The sequence below is a fragment of the Chaetura pelagica genome, unplaced genomic scaffold, assembly GCF_000747805.2.
Source record: "Chaetura pelagica isolate M959 unplaced genomic scaffold, ChaPel_1.0 scaffold1239, whole genome shotgun sequence".
NCBI classification, from domain to species: domain Eukaryota; kingdom Metazoa; phylum Chordata; class Aves; order Apodiformes; family Apodidae; genus Chaetura; species Chaetura pelagica.
In genome coordinates, this window is record NW_009954425.1 from 76,197 (window position 1) to 92,182 (window position 15,986).

Consider the following 15,986-nt stretch of genomic DNA (forward strand, 5'->3'; position numbering starts at 1 on the left):
CTAGCAATCTGGATCATCCACCTCGGTGTGTTGACCTTTGCAATTTGCCTAAAAGCACTGATTTCCACATCTAATCTTGGTTTAGTGGCTTATTGCTGCTCTTCTTTCTTAATTGAAAGTCTGTCTGGACACACACTCACAAGGGAGCTCCTTCAGAGACTGTAAACAGATAATTACATTGAGAGTTGGGAATTTTAAAGCTTATGTTAGGCTGTTTTCTTAAACAGTATCTCATTTCCCTCTTCAGTTAGAGTGTCAAAGAAAGGCCATTAAAACTGGCTGTAGAGACAGACACAACACAGTTTCACTTCAAGCTGTCTCCAGCTAGTTCTGCCAAACCATCTCCCTCTTGACCTAAACCACATTTTTCCCCAGCCCAATTTCAGGCCATACTTAACTCACTTCCTATACTGCAACCCGAGCTTGCAGTACTTCCTTCTGTTCCCAGGGCAACCTGCCAAGATACTTCACTTCTGATGTGCATATGCACATGACATTTCCAGAGCACTCACAGTGCATGTTCAGCACAGAACCACGTGTAACACGAAAACATAAATGGAGAGTTAGTAGCACAGCTATGCAAGGATGCACTGAGTGGTGTGTTAGGGGCTGTTGTGCATCCTGGATCATGCTTAGCAAACACAGAAAGGAGGAGGACATACTTCAGGGGTTCATCAAAACGAACTGTTGCTGCACAGTGGAAGATAATATTGACCCGGGCCAGAAGCTCCTCCTCATCTTCAGCACTGATGGCCAGCTTGGGCTGAGTGAGTTCAGCATTAATTGGCTTAATCTTCTCGTGGAAATTAGGGCAATCTTCTCGGACCCTGTCAAAGACCTTGAAGCACAAACAGAGAGAGATCAGGTACAGAATTAGGCTACTGAGATCACTTTGATTAGTAGCCAGTCTGGCTGTATCAGTGAATGAAACTGGCATAAAAGAGAATGCCTGTTTCTTTCAGAGGTGAGATGGTAAAACTGTTATTTCATTTGTTCCCTCCCATGGGAAAACCTCCCAGGGGAAACAGAACAAAAATACAGGAGATAATGCATTGTCCTGAAGAGATGAGTGAATCTTAAGCTGCACCACCCATTTTCTGGGACAGCCATGGAAATTCCTGTGGTTTCCTATCTCCCAAAACCACACTCTAGGGCTGCTCGCAGGACCATAGCAGGAGCTAAAGAGGAGGGCTGAGTATGGAGTGGGAAAATCTGGGAAGCACTGGACTCACTTATCTTGATGGTTCTACAATGAACTTGAGGAGAGGAGGGAAGCAGGGCACACTCTGGTTCCTCCCCTTCCTTATGCTGCTCTTGGTCTACTGTCACTCTTTGTTCAGGTCCGATGAGTCTTGTGGGGAATGCTTTTGGGATGGAAAGATAGGGAACCTCAGCAACCCATACTGCTAAATCTGCTGACTGCTAGCAGCAATTTTGCATGACTGGACAATTGCTGAGCTAGTTGTCCTCTTAAGCTGTCTTCTGGATCTCTTTTTAATATGACTATGATCTGTAGCTCTTTGCAATACACATTTTCTGCCCAGTCTTCTGCAGAATGGCAAGACTGTGTATCTGTTCACTAAAAGGATCCCTACTTTTCCATAGATTGTTCTGATGACTTGTTCAAAACCAGTATATGGCACTGTGTTTTGCCTAAGATCTGAGACAGCAGGTACCCTAAACAGCAAGACAATGCTGTTCAGACCTTCTGAAAGGAAAAGGAATTAAATACTGTCATCATGTGAGAATTGCCTGTGTGAAAACAGCAGTTTCCACAGTTGTCATTTTTCCTCTGTGAGTAGCTCAGAGTCACTGCTAACAGCACAGAAGGTCTGGGTGCAGGTCTGCCTGTGACCTGGAAGCAAATGGGTCCACCTGGAGACCTTTTATTTGGCAAATCTCACAGACAAAGAAGCAGCTTGAATTTCAAAACACTACAGGATGTTGCTGGAGTAGGATGGGGTTCAAAAAAATCATCCTGAGTTTAGAGGTGTCTGTTCTAAGGGCCAGCATTATTGTATTTGAGCAAATAATAGTAACAGTGAAGTTCAAAAAGCTCCTTCCTTTTAGGGGCAGACTGACAACAACAAGGGTAGAGAGAATAAACAGAACAGAAAGGTTGTGGGATCTGAATAGGTGCAATCTAGATGTCAAAGGATAACCACACTTCAAAGGCAACTAGCCTTTTGACAGGAGTGACTAATCATAGAATCATTTTTGTTGGAAAAACCCTTAAAGATCATCAAGTCCAATGGTTAAAGCACTGGGGCAGATTGCTGGTGGGTGCTGTGGGCCTCTGGATGCATTTAAGAGGTGTCTAAATAAGCACTTCCAGGAAAGGCAAGGAAAAGCTGAACCCACCTTGGGGGCGAAGGAAGGGCCAGCTTGCTTCTCAGTAGCTCTATTTTTGGTTGTTTCCTCTACTCTGTAGCTTACTCATCAGTAACACCAAGTTTGCAAATCTCTTTACTATCACGGCCTCTTTTCTAGAGATTGTTTCATTTTTTATTTGCCCACTGCTTATGTATGAGCAGAAATTGTGTGACAGAAATTAAATTTACTAAAAGAAAAACACATATGAAAGAGTAAATTGATACTAATAGCAGTATTTTCTTTTTTTAAAAAAGGGATTACTGTCTTTCTGCTTATCTGGCAACCTCATAGATAAACCAAAATGTTCTCAGGGATTAAAAAGTGCTAAGAAAATTGTTAACCTTCCCCACTAAGCAGGACACTTCCTATTTGACTTCACGTATTTAACACACAGTGGCAGATCCTTCACAAACCTGAAACTTGAGCAAGATTAACAGAAGTTAGGACTTGATAATGTAATTTCATTTCTCTCAGCTGCACCCAACTACCTGGGTATTTCAGCAATGTAGTCGAGGCCAGAGAGTAGATGTCTAGACAGAGAAAGCTAGTAGTGAGAAAAGATGTTGGAGGGAACTGGCTGGATCACAGGAACCCAATTCCTAACAGCCTAAGTCCAGAACTGGGTACTAGCAGCATTAGTGTCTGAAAAATCTTGTCTTCTAACAAGAGGATGCTAGAGTGGCTGCTCAAATAGGCATCATCTCATGAGAGACCACACAGGAGCAAACCCTGACAAGGCACAAAGTGGAAAGGTTTCTCAGAGAACCCATGTCAGACCAAAACTATCTTTCAAGAGTTTTAGGAACGATTCTGCATTTTTTTTTTTTGTTTTATTGCAAAGAGAGTGCAAAACTTCACCCAAATGAGACTTATTTTACACTTGGTTTGTTTTGGCACAATTAATGCAAAGACAGAGAAAGAATGAATCAGCCCTTTCTCTGGTCTTCCTTTATATATATGGTATATAAAAGAGTAGTATTTCTGCAGTTCCAGCCTTGCTTGATTCTGTGCAGTTTTATTCTGCCAAAGTGCCATCTCTGCCTGACATTCCCACCACAGAAAATATCCCCTTCAGTTTCTGCGCAGTTTTCTGCAAGGTATTCCCTACTACCACGTGCCACTCCACAGCTGTAGTTTTTCAAGCCTCCAGTGATTCACTGCACTTCTCCAAAGAGCAAAGGCAATTTCTAAATGCAAGCTCACAAATCAGCATCCTGCTTTGGAAACCTTCTGGATCATAAGAACACTCAGTTCATTGCCAGCATGAAATCAGATAGCAGGAGCAGCTGTTTAATCCATGTCTGCTACCTCCTTTATGGCACCCAAAGATCTCACACTTGTCAGTGTTTTACAGGAAACTGCAACAAGATTTAAAGACAAAACAAAGGCAGCTTATTCAATGCTGTTTCCTACAGCTCAAGGAGTGCTTTAAAATAAAGATGATGCTTAGACTGCAGGTAAACAATAACTGCATCTCTAAATTCTCATGAACTCAGAGCAGAAGTAATAAATCCCCCAAGCTGCAAAGGCCTAAGGATTGTTCTGTCTTTTCTTTTTAGAACCTGCCAATACAAAATACACTGAAAGGACAGAAGTGGGCTGGCATGCTGTACAGTTGGAGCCACATGAGAACAATGGCCATGCCATCAGTACTCCAGAAGTGATATATTAATTACTATGGAATTATAGTGAAGAGACAGGAAAGATGTTTGATTTCAAGTTGATCAACTGTGTCTAATATTAATTAAACTGAGGGAAATCAGTAATAATGTATCCAGCTTTCAGAGTCTTTTTTGAACATCCTAATGCATCCCATGGCAACACTGCTGCCTTGACCAAGACAGAACAAATGAACCTATTGTTCTCATTTTAAGTCTCAAAATAGGATTAAAGTTCTGCATTGGCTGCTCTGCCCCTTGACAGAGGTGAGAATTTCACTCCAAAATGTGGTGACTTTTGCTTATTATTCTGCAATTTCCACTCTTAATAGTAATCTAATCTCTGACAATTTAGTGTCAAGCACTTATTATGGAAACAGGACTATCTAGAAATTCTCCCAGGATTATATTTGAGTGTGTTTGATGGGCATCTCTTGCAGCAATTGGATAAAGGCTCAAGAGTCACAGAAAAAAACCCAACAAAACAGCAAAAAAGGAAAGTGAAAAAAGCCACATGCCAGGGCCTCCAGGAGGAGATAAGGGACCTTTACATCTCATTCCCTATTCCTGCCCACTTAAGCTTGGACCTCCCTTCCTAAAGGACATCTGTATCCCCTTGTGTCCTCTGCTCCTGCCTTAAAGCATGTAATAGTTCAGAGAGAATTCTGCCCATCAACCTTTCCATCAGAAATTTTTCCATACCACAAAGACATAAAAACCTCAAAGAAAAGGCAAACTGCACAGCTTAAAAATAAAGGAACTGATGAACAATATATAATGGCAAAGGCTTCACTTCTACCTCATGAGATGTCTTCAGTGGAGAAAACACAAAATAATAGAGAGTGCCTAAGCTATAGCCTACTTTAAAAAGGAACTTGCACAAATTTGGTAAGACCTGTGTCTCATACTAATTTTCAGAGAGGCCTGGGTAGTTATTTTTTTGGATGCATCAGCTCTCACCTCTAAAAAAACCCAACTGACTGTAAGAGATGCTACGCAGGATGGCACTTCCTGGAGAAATGTAGGGAGGAGAGAAAGCAGTTCTCCAGTTTGCTTGGTGATGTTATCCAACACTATTTCTTGTGCTCTCCCCTGATCTGCAAGGTTCATTTTCCAAAGTGCAGAATAAACATGTCCCAGCAATGCAAGCAGTGGTGAAGGTGGGATCCTGCTCTTCAGCCTGTTATCAGTGGAGTCTGTAACTCACTGTGGCCTTTCTGCAACAAGCTGCCTCTTCAGTGATAGCACTCTCTGCTCTGCCAGATCAGGGCCAAACACTTTGGTGAAGGACCCAGAAAGCATTAAGTTTTTTAAGTGGCCTATAAAAATAGCCTTTTTTCTTCCAATGATCAATCAAAGCACCCAAATTTATTTTAACCAGGTGTTGCCAGCCTTTTCTTTTTTTTTAAAGACCAATAAAAAATGGTAAAGTAGGGCCAAGTGTATTTAATGGGCACTGGGATATTAAGCTTCTCTAGCAGGATTAGCAAAAGATGGTAACTTATATTATAGTATGAACATTTCAAGGCATTACTGTATGAGAACATTTAAAACTGAGAAGTCAGAGAATTCCCACAAAATGCATCTGATATATGAGGAAATATTGAGAAGATAAAGGTTAAGAGAATTCAATTAAAGGAGAAAAAAGGCAAAACAGCTGCTGTCCTTCAGGTGAAGAAACAGAAGGGGTTGCTTGGCATAATTCAGGAGAGTATAAGCAGGAATTGCTTCTGTAAAGGAAATATATTTTATCTTAAACAAGTCAGAGGCCAAGGGGTATAACGTTTTGGCAACGAATCCTTTAAAGAACAAGGTGTTCCTTGGGTGTGTGGAATAATTTTCAAAAGCCCCTCTTCAGAACAGAGCTTTGTTGTATAAATTTTAGGGAACAACCTACATACAGATACATAAAGTGACACCCTGGCACGTAAATCCATCCCTCTGTGACTTCAGTGGCAGAATCATAAATGGATATGAGACACCACCACAAATCTAAACCAGTGAAGGTACCAAAGTCATGAAAACTGCTCTTTAAAATCCACCTGATCCCTGCAGTTTTATTCTGCTGAAAGGGCTCATCCCAGTTGTGTTTGCCACTGATATAATCCTCCTATAGAGTCTTGAAGGAAGGAAGGTACATAGCTACTTTTAGAGCTGCCGTTGTAGCAAATCTGAGAACTAATTTGACATAAATTAATTAGCCTGCAATTAATTTTTAGTCTGGTACATTTCCAGCAATAAGCATCAGAATTGCTCACTCAAGAAATGTGTGGAAATGCAGCTCAGGCAGCATTAATGGGGATAGACCCTTTTTCTCCCTTGTGCGTCCTGCTTCATTTCCTCCTCAGAAAGTTGCTTTGAAGTGTGGTTCTTCTCAAGGCAAATAAAGCATAATTCATCTGATCAGTCAGAAAGCATGCAGCCGTGTTCCTCATTACAGGCAAAGAAATGGCTTATGCTTCAATCTACAGCTATTCCTTTCCCCTAAGCAGAGCTAATGTAGCACAAGCACAGCACCCACCACCAACATTTAGCAAACAAAACAGCTGATTTATTTGAAGACTCCAGAAACAAAGAGATCACAGACTGTAAGTTTCAATATAGGTCAGCTTAAGGCTAGGAAGTATAGCCAGCTACTTAGGATGTGGTTTTAAATGGCAAATTTCCTTGAAAATCAGCTGCTGACAAAGCCTCCTGTTTTCTAGCAAGAATACTTGGGTTACATGTAAGGCAGCCTGGAACAGTAACAGGAGCTCTTTCAGAGACCTGCTGTGGACAGGAGCATTATGGAATTGACAGACACAGAAAAGCTTTCTGTGATCTCTAGTACCATCATATAGGTGGGTGGACAGGTCACAGAACATAGAGCTTTTTGACATTCATCACAGATGTTTCTTGTGCCTCTGTGTGGTACTTAAGACAGGTATCACTATCACCATGTGATGAAACGCTTGACATTTAAAACAGGAGAAGAAATTAAGTGCAGGGAAAGAAGCTGGTAACACTTGGAGCTTTTCCTACAATGAACCATTTAATATATTTCTTGCCATGCATTTTCCAGAACTGTCTTCCTTCTCATCCCTCCTCCATAGCTATGACCCAATGTGGGCATAGGTGCAAGGGGAGTCAGTAGCCAAAGGACTTGTGCAGGAGCACTTGGCTACAACCAGAGCCTCATCCAGCTCCCCTTCCTGAATTCCTGCCATGCAGAATTCACAACTGACTACTTGAGAATGACTGTGTGTATTTGGAAATGTTAATTAGTACTGAGTTATCCAGACATAGGATCTAAATCTGCTTTTTCATACCATTGCCTTATTACAGATCTTTGAAATTTCGCTGCCATATTTGCTTGGGCACCAGGAACACCAGGAGTGTTTGCTAAGTCCCCCAAAGGCAAACCAGCTGGAAGTAAAAGCTGTGCCAAACACACCTGCCTACTTTGTGGAGACATTTATAGAAAGACTTGGAAGACATATAAAGAAATGACCAGATAACCAAAAGTGAGTTTCCCATTTGAAAGTACCTAACAGAATCAGGTTGAATTTTAGGAATCTATGGAGGTTAGTACAGCAGGTAGACAGTGTGATCTCCAGTGCAACCTCACTGACAATTGTGTTAAAACACATTATATATTACAGGTTCCTTCCCTCTGGGAATATAGGCTTCATGTGCATAGTCATACAGATGGTATGGAGTGGAGGTTGGGGGAAGTGGAGGACAGCATGTAGGCAGAAGCTGCCAAGTGTGTCTTCAGGTAAGACTCCCTTTCAAATGGAGCCTTCGTCGGGAGGGACAGGCCAGACAGAGCTCCCCACAGCTACACATCTGGCTGACTGGGTAGGCCTAGCTCTCTGCATCACACAGAGGGGAAGAAGATACAGTGCAGCCCTGCAAATGAGAGAGATGCAGTCCTGGCTGCAGAAGAGTCACTGTCATCTGGGAAGCTGCCCAGGACTGAATGGTGTGAAAAAGAGGTGGCCGTGACAGACTCAATTCAGCATGATGCCTCCTCAGCCAGCTGCAAAACAGCTGACCCAGCACAACACAAGCAGCATTAGCTCTACACAGCAGTCCTTGCTTATATAAACCATCATGTCCTCTAATGGCCAGAACTGGTTGAGCCCCACAGAAGTCTTGGGATCTGATGTCTCTGTGGTAGACCACACAGTAACTCACTATCTCCCTTTTTAGTGAAAACAGCCCTGCCAAAAAGCCACTGAGTGATCCCCACAACTAGAGACATTCAGGCAACCTTATCTGAGCCAGACCCTGAGGGTGCTTCTCCTTCAGTTCCAATGCTGCTTCCAAAGAGGATAACCAGGCACACTGGCTGTCACACAGCTCCAGCTGAGGCAGCCAGCACATAACCTGTGTAACACACAGTGCTGGTATGTTATTCAGAATTTTGTTTCAAGGACAAACCGGTGAATGCATCTGGGCCCTATGAATCCTGTAAGTACATCTAAGAGAGTCCTGAGGTGCTCCACTGTGACTTGGAGCCCCTCCTAAGAGCTCTCCCCTTTGGATTCATTCCTTTGCATGACTGCAGCAGTTTTGGCAACCTACGGTGGGTGTCCTGCACTTAACATACTTTCTTCTTTAAGATCTCTGACCATTTCCTGAGGCATAAATGATAATGCCATTATGAAGAGGGTCACAGGTAATGCAGACATCAAGGCTTATCTTGATTAAAGGTGGAAGGTGGGAAAACATCCTTTGATATCACACACAACAGAAATCAAACAATTCAAGAAAAATGTATCAAATATTTAAAGCTACTCAAATAACAAAACAGGATTTTTTAAACATTGTAGTGAAATTGCACTCGAGCATAGAGAGCTGAACGTCTGGGCCCACAGTTCAGGAAGGACAGGGAACTGCTTGAAAGAGTCCAGTGCAGAGCCACAAGGATGATGAAGGGAGTGGAACATCTCCTTTATGAGGAAAGGCTGAGGGAGCTGGGTCTCTTGAGCTTGGAGAAGAGGAGACTGAGGGGTGACCTCATCAATGTTTATAAATATGTAAAGGGTGAGTGTCAGGAGGATGGAGCCAGGCTTTGTTCAGTGATGTCTAGTGATAGGACAAGGGGCAATGGGTGCAAACTGGAGCATAGGAGGTTCCATGTGAATATCAGGAAGAACTTCTTTCCTGTGAGAGTGACAGAGCCCTGGGACAGGCTGCCCAGAGAGGCTGTGGAGTCTCCTTCACTGGAGACATTCAAACCTGCCTGGACACGTTCCTGTGTGATGTGCTCTGGGTGACCCTGCTCTGGCAGGGGGGTTGGACTGGGTGATCTTTCGAGGTCCCTTCCAACCCCTGTGATTCTGTGATTCTGTGTGAAATTAGTACAGTAGAAGAGCAAGTCTCTCTTCTAGCAGGAACCACGCTAGAGGATTCTGGAACAAAAACGAACAGGCAGTCAGCAGCCTGCTGGGGGAGATTCTAAGAAAACAGGTGAGATTCTAAGAAAACATCTAAGAAAGGATGACTTAACCATTATAAACCGATTTTCTGTAGTGTCCCTGTTCCAAGCAAGCAAGGAAGTAGAGTTAGAAGTAATCCTTGATTTCCATCCAAGGAGCCTTCAGCTTAGGGAATTTAAAACTTCTTTAAGAAGATAGAACCATCTGTCCAAATAGTGTCCAGCTGCACACTGTGGCTCCCCAAGTACCATACTTACCAGAGACCAGCTGCAATTAATGCCTCTGATTACAGCCAGTTCTCAGAAGAATCCCTGGAAACCCTTCAGAAATGGCTGCAGAAGCCCACATGCAAGCTTGACAGCTGGATCCACAGCTCTGCCCTTCCCTCTGAATCCAACCCCTTTGCATGTTATACAAAATACAGACTGCTTTCTGTATTTGAGACCTCCTTATATACTGCTTGGATCAATTGGTTCTACCCACAGGAAGTATTCTTAAAACCCACCTCTTCGTGGCATGGATTCAAGTAAAATATAAGCAGTCCCACTGAACTTCATCAAATAATCCTGATGTTCAGAAAAGGCCAATTTGACCCACGAGGTCCTAAGCAGCCTTTTGGCATGAGTACTCCCTTTTCCACTACCTTTGGTGTCATCAGGCAGGACTTGTAGTCTGGTTACAGAATGAAGACACCTGTTGTTAGGAGGGCCGTTTCACGTCAGCTTGAGATAGTAACACTTCTAGCAGGAGCAGATGTTGCTCACTTCCTGGTGCAAAGATCAGAGTGTTGCCACAGATGGCTCAGTTACACCATGTGAAAATTTCCTCCCAACCTTGCCATGGCAGTTGGACCTGACAAGAACGCAGTCACCCAGATGATGTTTCATGCACCCTGCAAAACTCTTCCTCTTTAAGGCAGTAGAAGATAAGAATGAGGGGGGTTTTTTTGCAATCAGGTAGGAGTCGTTTTTTGGTTTTGTTTTTGTTTGGGTTTTTTTTTATGGTAGAGAAATCCAGCTATTTTAGTATGGAAGGCAACACATGCACATTTTAAAGAGGATCAGGAAAAGCCATATGGAGTGTCCTTAAGCCAGTCTCAGGTTTTAGTTCACTCTGGCATCTCTGAGTCTGCTGAAGGGTAATCGACCATTAGAAGCCTGACTTACCATCTCTGGCACCCCTATTAACTGTTCCAGCTAAAGCCATACTGTTAAAACTTTCTGATCAGAGAATCTGTGGCTCAAGACATCTGTCACACTGACATGCAGTCTTGGTTTCACTCACTGAATACGCCAGATACACTTAGTAATTATTACACACACTTATTAATAGAAAAGTTACTTGTCCCTGCAAATATATTTTCACCCAATGGAGACCAAAGAAGAGAATTAATGTAAGCTGAAACAGCATCCATGTTTTCTGCATGCCCTGCTCTTCGCTTCTAGATCTAGATTTCATCAGTTTTATGCTCCTCAGTTCATACAAGGGAGAAAAATGAGCTAATTACACTTCAGGTGCAACAAATCACTTGCCCATGTGTCACCTGAATGACTTATGTTGAAAAACATAAAGTTGTTTGTACACAAAAGTCTTCCCATCTGTCTGAGTAGGGATTACTGTTAATGAGCCTGTGTCCTTGGCCCTAGTCCTATGAGGTTATAAATTACTTTAATGCTTTAATCTACCAGTGAAAAATGCTGTCTGAAAGAGTGCAGAAAAACCAAGCAGAACATATCAAACCCAACCATGCATAATGAAATACACCTCTCATCCCACTAGTGGTTTTACAGATATGAAATATACAATGTCCTGAAAAGGACCATGTGCATGAGACTATACATCCTAACGATATATTAAACTGAAGGAAGTACCAGCCATCTTTACATTAAGGCTTCACTTGTTCTGCCATATTCAGTAGAGGCAGTCCATCAATTTTCCAGATTCCCTGGACAGGAAAAAAAACACCAACCTTAAGATCTACCCCAAACACAGCACCTGTAGGGCATACAGCTTTCTTTAGACACTATTAGACTGAGAAGGTATAACCAGGAGGCCCTGATGGAGCTCCAAGCCCTCATAATTAGGTAAGGCCTCTGCTGGAAATAAGGAAAGTGATTAAAACAGTTCAAGGACAACAAGGTTGCATAAGCACATAAGCAGGGTGTGAAAAACAGGTTTCTGTGGTGCTGTGGTATGCAGACTGTGCACAAGATAAGAAAGTGCTCATGCTTAATTGGAACTAGGTAGAACAGTCAAGGCTAAAACAAAATTGTTTGTCTTAGTGAGTATATATCATAAACATGATGATGCCAGTATGAACTGGATACTGGAAGGGGAGTGTATTGCTTTATTTAAAATCATCATTGTCTCTTAATTCAGTTATACCTAAAACCAGCAACTTGGAAAGTCAGACTGATAAAGAAATATACGGCTGCAATCTTTGGCTCACCAGCCTGGAAGACCAGCTGTATTCATTAATGAACAGGGGCAGCCTTCACCCAGATCTAGATGGATGCTCAGACTCCCACCCACCCATCCTCCCACCAAACTACACCTGTAATTCACAGGCTCCAGAGCACTTTCAACAGAATAAGAAAACATTGATCGTTGTGTTCTCGGACTTTCTGTGCTCAGCTCACAGCTTTTCTGTCTCACATTTGTAAAAAAAAAAAATGACAAGCCTAGTGGTGGATCTTCAAAAGTGTCTGGAATGGCTTTCTGGCACCACCCCTGTGAGCCTGAGAGAACCCTGGCAGCATGATCAGATATTCCCCACTGAACTCATAACTTTGATGACTGTCTTGCTCTCCTGCTTTCCTTTTGCAGCCCTTTTTTCTGATACTGCAGCATCACTTACTTTTTACCCTTTTGGGACCTCAAGTAGAAACCCAAGTAACACATCCAGCTGGCTGGCAGATTTGTGATCCCTTAAGCACCTACATGGGTGCTGAAGCAGGAAAGTGGAAGCACTGCTGTGCCATAGGTGCAGAAAATGGTCTCTTAGATAAGACATGTCCTAATGGTAAATTTGTGTCTGGGAGTCTCCAGGAGAATGCAGAATAATGGCCATGTATCTCATGTATGAATTCCTGTAGCCTCAAACATAGGCTGTTTTCAGACTCATTTTTTCCAGCAAAGTGTTTTTAACTCACCAGGTTAGTGTGGCTCTGAGGAATGAAGTATTGGGAGGAAAACCCTGGTCTGTGCAATTCTCCTCACATTGAACATTTTGTGATGGTTCATCCCTTTCAAATTAAAAGCATTCAGTTTTGACATCTTCTCTGCAGGGATAATAGCACAGCTATTATCTCCCCATCATTTACTCAATTCATCACCCAGAGCACTGCAATTTTATCTAATTCAGAGAGAATAAAAATGTACTAAACCAAGAATATCTTCCCTTTTACAGTGGAAAAGATGACTCTGAAACACTGTGTTTCCTTCCTTCCCATAGGTGTAAAAACATCTCCTGAAGAGGCTCAGACTATATAATAGTGCCTGATCATCAGTCTCTGAAGCAAAAGAATGAATAAATAATGAACAACGACACTGACAATGCTGAAGCCACCTATGTCCTATGAGGTATGCAGATCAGTGCTGGGCCATTACAGAAAAAGCAGCTCAGGAGACCATCTCCAAGATGAAAGCCCACTTCCAAAGGGACAGGAACCTACGTTTGGCCCTGCAGTCATGGAAATAGGCATTTCCTTGCATGTTGCCCAAAATACCTTGCCAGTTTAGGATATGATTTTACAAGGTCAGATGCCAAGTCTGAAACATCACTGCAGAATGCTTTGTATGGGTAACCTTTAGCATTACAGCTAAGTATCAATTATGGGAGTTAAGAATCGTTCAGAGTACATACAGTCATTTATTTTTAAAATGGGCATTTTTACTTTAATGATAAAGGGAAGCAGAATTATGTCTCAGACTGCCCAGTACTGCTTCTATTAAACCCAAGTGAAACTCCACCTCTTCTGCTTCATACTTAGTAGCAGTAGCAGAATATCTTGGACAAGTAGTTTATAGGTCTGGTTGAGAAATTCCCACTACACCCCAGCCAGCTCTAAACTAAAAATTTCACTGCAGATACAGACTTTAAAATAATTTCCCCCTGAACTGTGCTGAGTCTGCAGGGTTAATAGACTTAAAATTGCATTTCAGTCAATGTAGTGATCAAACAAGTCCTGAAAATACCCTGCTAAGTAAGAAGGGGCCACTTATTTAACTGCTTTCAGTTCTTGCACTGGTAAAGTCGAGATGCTGTTTATCTAATTCCCAGATGGTGGGATGGTTAAACACCCTGAAAATGAAACACCAATGCATCAGATGGCTGGCAAGGAGCTCTTAAGAGATTACTCACACCTGGCAAATAGTCTACAGTACTGGGTACTTCCTTTGTAGGGGAAAATCTCTTTCAGGGGGAGAGACTTTAATCCACCCACTCAGCAACCAGAAATCATTCTGTATTGCTCATGAAAGTAATTATCAGAGGCAATAATTATACCATGACCTTTAAGGAACAAGTAAGTTTTTATGAACATTAGTGGACTGAAATGAGCTTATCAATTTGTCCCTTTTAACTGTACGTATCAGCAGGTTTACAGGATGATGCTTCTGAAATCTTTCTGTATGTCAACCACCCTAGGGAGCTGCAGAGAGAGGCAGGTCCTGCCTTTGCAGTTCCCACTGCTCTGCAGCAGGACACATCTGGGACAGACAGGCAGCACAGTGTCCTGCTGCTTCAATTCCACGTTTGAGGACTCACGTAACAGGGCAGCTGCCTAGTGAATAGATCTGTGCTGATGGTCACAAGAGGCAGCCTGGGAAAAGTAACCTCATCTGAATCACTATTGATGGCTCAAAGGTACCCACCAGTTACTTTTGGTGTGATTTATCACACTTTTTTCTGTCAAGACCTTTGGAGATACCATGTAAAAACTAAACTTATGTTGATCTTAACGAGAAATTCTGAAGGGTTTCCTTCAAATAGACAGACGTGAATGTGTAGAGGCACAATTTCTGCTAGAACAGGATTCTTTGTTTTCATTTAAAGTGTCTGTTCATCTGCCCTCCTGTGCTCAATGATAAATACATCAGCATTAAAAAAAAAAATAATAATCAGTTCAGAGAATCCCTTTTAAAGGAAACCTATTAAAAAGCAAGTTCTTTACAAGGGAGAATTACCAATGACAAGTACACAACAGGCAGCCTTGCTTCATAGTCCATTTTTTGTGTTTACATTGTGGTTATCTTTTGTATTTCTATTCTTCAGCAAATCAGCTTGATAGATTCTTTCTTTTTTGAGACTTGGTCTTAGTCACTAGAGTCTGTTCACCAAGAACCATCTGTTCCCCAAGATCTCCCTCCCACACATGGTAGAATTACGCCTACAACAAGTTTCTTCTATTAGGAACAAAATTATTACAACAAGCTAGTTGACAGGAGTCCTTAGGGAGGCAACACATGGGCTCATATCTTTGTTCATAGCTATTATAAAGTGATTATGTACAATACCCATCTCTCAAGGACTGACTCTGGAAGGTAAGTGAACCTGCTTGCCCTTCCCTCCCAGAGTCATAATTTAATCCTAGAAACCACAGTGGTATCATCACAAGTGAAAAATGAGGAAACCTGTCCAAATCCTATTTGTCAGTCATCTGAGATCACCTTTTTTTCTATTGTCTTCCCCTTCATGCCTAATGGAGACAGTGATCACAAAGCCTGTGTCAATGTCAGGTCAGTGCAAACTGGAATAGCTCTACTGCTACCATGTGCTCCAGCTGAGGACATAACTCTTACATTTTTTTATGTGCAAGTTCATATTGAAGGTTTCCCTGTGGTACAATATCCACACTTCAGTTACAGAGGGCAGCTGGCCCAGAGGTTAACACACTGACCTGGGATTTAGCTGTGGACTTAACAGTTTCAGCTCCCTACTCTGTACAAGATTGCTGATTCCTACTCCCTTGCCACAATACCAGAAGTTCAAGACCCGTGCAAGAAGTGAGCAAGGGGAGAAAATGAATGAAGTTGCATCAGCCCTCCTTCCCCTTTCACAGCCCAGGCACTAATTTCATTAAGTCTGTTCATGTGCGAGTTAGGAGCAGTGCCCCTCAAATTTCTTCCTCTGCCTCTGACCTTTTCATGATCATGCAGGAGTCACCTAATCTTTCTGAGTCAGACTCATCCCATCTACCTTACCTAAGTAACTGTCTGGGAGAGTTTAATCAGATTAACCTAAAAGAGCTAATAGGTCTATAATGAAGGTACCATCTCGCATTGAATAGGAATAGCTATGTCTGCCAAATAGTAACAATAAATAAGGATCTTATCTTGGGGGGTCTCATCCAAAGTGCAGGATGTAGACAACAGATGAGAAGCTGGACTGCAGCCTGTAAGATGTGTTCATGCCTCACCAAACACCAGGATCAAGTGCACTCTGGGTAGCTGTCACCTTAACTTATGTCACTCAAGCAAGAAGACAAATTGCAGCGGAGGAGTGAGTAAAAACACACCGTGCATTCAG

General features: G+C 42.3%; 1 protein-coding gene across 2 annotated transcripts in view; it reads right to left on the reverse strand.

Annotated features, from left to right (window-relative positions):
- The window catches only part of LOC104394837 (fatty acyl-CoA reductase 1-like), a 64,548-nt gene that overhangs the window by 27,062 nt on the left and 21,500 nt on the right, over window positions 1-15,986 (reverse strand). For both annotated transcript variants that reach the window (XM_010004473.1, XM_010004474.1), the window contains exon 2: window positions 663-838. In XM_010004473.1, the coding sequence (XP_010002775.1) occupies window positions 663-838 (176 nt within the window). The remainder of the gene's footprint in view (window positions 1-662; window positions 839-15,986) is intronic.